This window comes from Limulus polyphemus, unplaced genomic scaffold, assembly GCF_000517525.1.
Source record: "Limulus polyphemus unplaced genomic scaffold, Limulus_polyphemus-2.1.2 Scaffold268, whole genome shotgun sequence".
NCBI classification, from domain to species: Eukaryota; Metazoa; Arthropoda; class Merostomata; order Xiphosura; family Limulidae; genus Limulus; species Limulus polyphemus.
In genome coordinates, this window is record NW_013665878.1 from 289,782 (window position 1) to 294,028 (window position 4,247).

At 31.4% G+C, this 4,247-nt stretch overlaps 1 protein-coding gene across 7 annotated transcripts in view; it reads left to right on the plus strand.

The window, feature by feature from the left end:
* Positions 1-4,247, plus strand: part of LOC106456894 (EH domain-binding protein 1-like) — a 188,642-nt gene that overhangs the window by 121,248 nt on the left and 63,147 nt on the right. For all 7 annotated transcript variants that reach the window (XM_013916264.2, XM_013916263.2, XM_022382672.1 and 4 more), the window contains one exon: positions 2,555-2,792. In XM_013916264.2, coding sequence (XP_013771718.1) covers positions 2,555-2,792 — 238 coding nt within the window. The remainder of the gene's footprint in view (positions 1-2,554; positions 2,793-4,247) is intronic.

The following is a 4,247-nucleotide window of genomic DNA, read 5'->3' on the forward strand; positions in this document are numbered from 1 at the left end:
TAACATACCACGAACTCTTAATAACAAGTATTTGTATTTTATGCATTAGTATGCTATACAAGTTACAACATATTCTCATTTTTGTTTAATCAAACCCCTTAATCCCCTTAGTTAACCTAAAATGATACAAATACGTATGAAATAGCTTGTTTCCATTCATATGAAAAGTAAAGCTCATAAACTGTGCAGACTTTGTGAGACAGTAATGGGATTATTGCTAAATGAAAAGGGTAGTAACAGCAAGGGTAACAAATTAGTGAATCAGTGCAGGTTGTTCACTATAAGTTTTGTATCTTGCAAGTGCTGTATTTTATACATCCTTATATTTTTTGTCCTATCTTTTGCTCTACAACTAGCTGTATAATTAAATTTAACCTTGGTAACTAGCTAGCTTACCCCTGAGAGTGATCAGTGAAAAAACAAAAGCTTTGCAATAATCATAACTTCATGACTTGTACGCTTTAGTGACCAGTAAAATATTAAAAAGCTCTACAGTAATCATAACTTCATGACTTGTACACTTTAGTGATCAGTAAAATATTAAAAAGCTCTACAGTAATCATAACTTCATGACTTGTGCACCTGAGTGATCAGTAAAATATTAACAAGCTCTACAGTAACCATAACTTCATGACTTCTACACTTCAGTGACCAGTAAAATATTAAAAAGCTCTACAGTAATCATAACTTCATGACTTGTACACTTCAGTGACCAGTAAAATATTAAAAAGCTTTACAGTAATCATAACTTCATGGCTTGTGCACTTGAGTGATCAGTAAAATATAAGTGCTCAGAAAACAAATAATCTGTAGGAATATATTTTGAAAATTATGGACTTCTCCAGACTCTCCTTCATTGATGTGACTACCCTTTTAGATGAGTAGATATATATATATGCCTTCTCCCAAAAACTGTTCTATTACTGAACAGCTGTGTTGGCATATTTTCACTCCCTTATTCAGATTGTTGCAATTATGAAAATTGTTTTTATGTTACTACTGGTCATGCATATATTTTTCCGAATTGTCATTGGCTAAAGTAGTAGTTTATCTACAATTTTTGGCCAATTGGATGCTTCTTATCTAAAATAAAGTTTAGATCCACTCTTATGGAACAACAACAACAAATTTATGTGGACAAGTTTTGACATATTCATGTGTTCTCTTTAGTCCAATGAAAGTGTCAAAACCTGTTGTTCCATAATTGTGGATCTAAACTTTATTTCAAACTACTTTGCATGGCATTGTGTATTTACTACTATTAGAAACTTCTTATTACTCTTAAGTGTTTTCTTCCCAAAGCAATATATGGTAAGTAGCCAGTGCAAGCTGCAAGGCAGAGAGAGAGAAATTTAGTTTTTATAATTCATCTAATCTATTGTCAAAAGGTGAAATTTTATCTTATAAGAAAATAACATTACTGTCAATATATTTGAATTTTTTGGTACTTGCATTTTGTTTTCAAATGGAGAAATAAAACTAGTATACATTAATCTTTTATAATATACAGGAAGGGTAAAACTAATACAGTTTGTGTGTTTTTTGTGAATTGCAAAGCTACGCAATGAACTTTCTGTATCATGCCTACCACAGGTATTGAACCCTGAATTTTAGTAGTATAAGTATTTGAGCTTTCCAATGACACACTACTGGGGAGAGTGGTACAAAACTAACATTTATTTTTAGCTATACAGAAGGTTTACTTCTTTACCTATTTTTTTTTAGCAAGTATTATTTTCTTGAAAAATTTATAAGTACATTGGGGTAAAATATTAGTTCCATTTGAACATATTTTAAGTCAAAGAAAGCCTCAGATTTCTTTTTATAGCACCTTCAAAACCATCCAGAGCTTAGGTACTATATACACATATAAGAATTATGAGGAAGAGGAGAATTTTAATGTACTGACAAATCTTGAGTTAGATTTAACTTGTGTATTACAAGAATCATTCAAAAAGGAAGAAGATGATTCTGCAGCACCAACAAAACTTAGTTTTAGGTCAGTAGAGTATTAGGGTAACCTGCAGACATGTTTAAAGTGTTTTTTAATATGTTAATAACCATGTGCATGTAGCAATATTTAGTTATGAAATCTAAGAATATTCACATGAATATCTACTTTAGTCATTTTTTATTTCTAAATTGAATAGCTTTTGATGAAATATGTATGCTTCCAGTGTTTCTGCCCTTTTTCTTGTTTTTACTCTTCATAAATGCCTGCTAATTTCGTGTACATGTTAGTTTAAATTAAACAAAGGTTCATAATTATGTTCTCAGGTGTCACTACTTTGTTTTTCTAAAGAACATAATACTTGCAAACATTCAAAGTTTAATGTACTTTATATGTAATTGGTTTTAGCCCTTTATTGTCCACTTAGCCTGACAATGAGTAGTTACCTGAGATTGGGTTTTCTGACATTGTCTCTGTTAACACATTATTCATGTTCATTTTAATCACACAAGTAATATCAGCTGAACTTTTATCAAACTTTATTAAGAACACTGGTTCACTTTTTAATTTGGTTTTAAAGTGACGTTTCATACTGTTCTGTAGAAAGAAGATGAAAGACAGAAACAGCTGAGAGAACGTGCCAGACGACTAATAGCTGAAGCCAAGCAGGGAATTAACAAACCGAGTTTGGACAGTTTTCCTGTTTCATCTCAGCTGTCGGGGAACAACAACAAAGAAATCAGCAGCAGCAAAAAGTTACACGTTGTCACAAATAACAACATCAACAACCCAAATTTTCCTGCTTGTGTTGCAGCAGAAAAAACAACAACCAAAACACCAGGTAAATCTGGAACAAGAGTTTTTATTGTCACTTTTTTATCATCACAAAACATGTATTATTGTATATCAGTTTGTTCAGAATGTGTTTTAAATATTATTCTTGCATGTATATTTCTCTTGGTTTTTTACCCTTTTTTAATTTCATGATAACAGAAAAAATTCTTTTGTGGGCATTCTTCTCAAACCTACGTTTAACCTCTTTCATTACAATAAAATAAAAAGTTGAGGCAGCTCTGATCTCTCACTTGTCAAACATCCAGTACGTCTTTACCTTTATAATCTACTTTACAAACTACCAACTTATATAGGGCAACAATGGCCTTAACCAGTTTTGCTAAGACCACAATTTTGACTATGTTTTGCACTGTAGTTCATACTTTGCACAATAACTGCTGATAGTTGTGTTATTTCACACTTGCTTTGAGGGTTTTTTTTCCTTCTGGGGAAAAGAGGTTTGAATGTTTAGGAACATTAATGGAAAAAATAGTTTAACTGATTAACTAAAGCTTATTAAAAAGTATGTGTACACACATTAGTATACGTGAGATCATACATTATAGAACATTTTGATGAAGTTAGTTTTCAGGAATATTTGATATGCTCGTTGTTTTTTATGCTATATTGGATTCCTGTAAAACTGGTATCAGTTAAGAAAAACTTCCTCATATCTTATTACATTTATAACTTTTTTATAACCTTACTATATGGTTAGTGTTTTAATTAGAAAACTAAACAAATGGTGAAATCTGAATACAACATACTTAATCTTTTTTCAGTATGTTCTGTTGTAATTTAGATGCATTTTACATCAATTTCTGTTCTGTGTACTTTGTTTTTATTTTGGTATTTAGAATGTTTAGTTTTAAACCTTTCTGCATGCATATTAACCTGAGTCTGTGTTCCCAATTTGTCTTAACAGTACATCATTTCACATTTTTCTAGATCAAAAATCAAAACGGTGAGCACTTGTGCTATTTTTGAAATAAGCATATTTTTGGCTATGTACTGGTTGTTTTGTTTTTGAATTTTACGACAAAAAGCTAGCCATTACTAATTTAGTGGTGAAAGAATAGAGGGAAGGCAGCTAGTCATCATCACCCACCACCAACTCTTGGGCTACTCTTTTACTAACAAATAGTGGGATTGACAATCACTATATAATGCTACCATGGCTGCAAGGAAAAGCATGTTTGATGGGACAGGGATTCGAACTCGCAATCTGAGAATTGCGAGTTAAGTGTCCTAACCACCTGGCCCTGTTTGTTTTCTATTGTCTATTGAAAGTCCCATTGATACACATTGTGTTATCACTAATTCTCATATCAGTATTGTCTGTATTAAACTAGTTTCCATTGATAGATTATCTTAACAATTTCTACATTGATCTTATCAAAATTCCTGGATAGTAAGTTTGGCATTATCAACATTATTAATTCATTGTCAAAAACAAACAAAT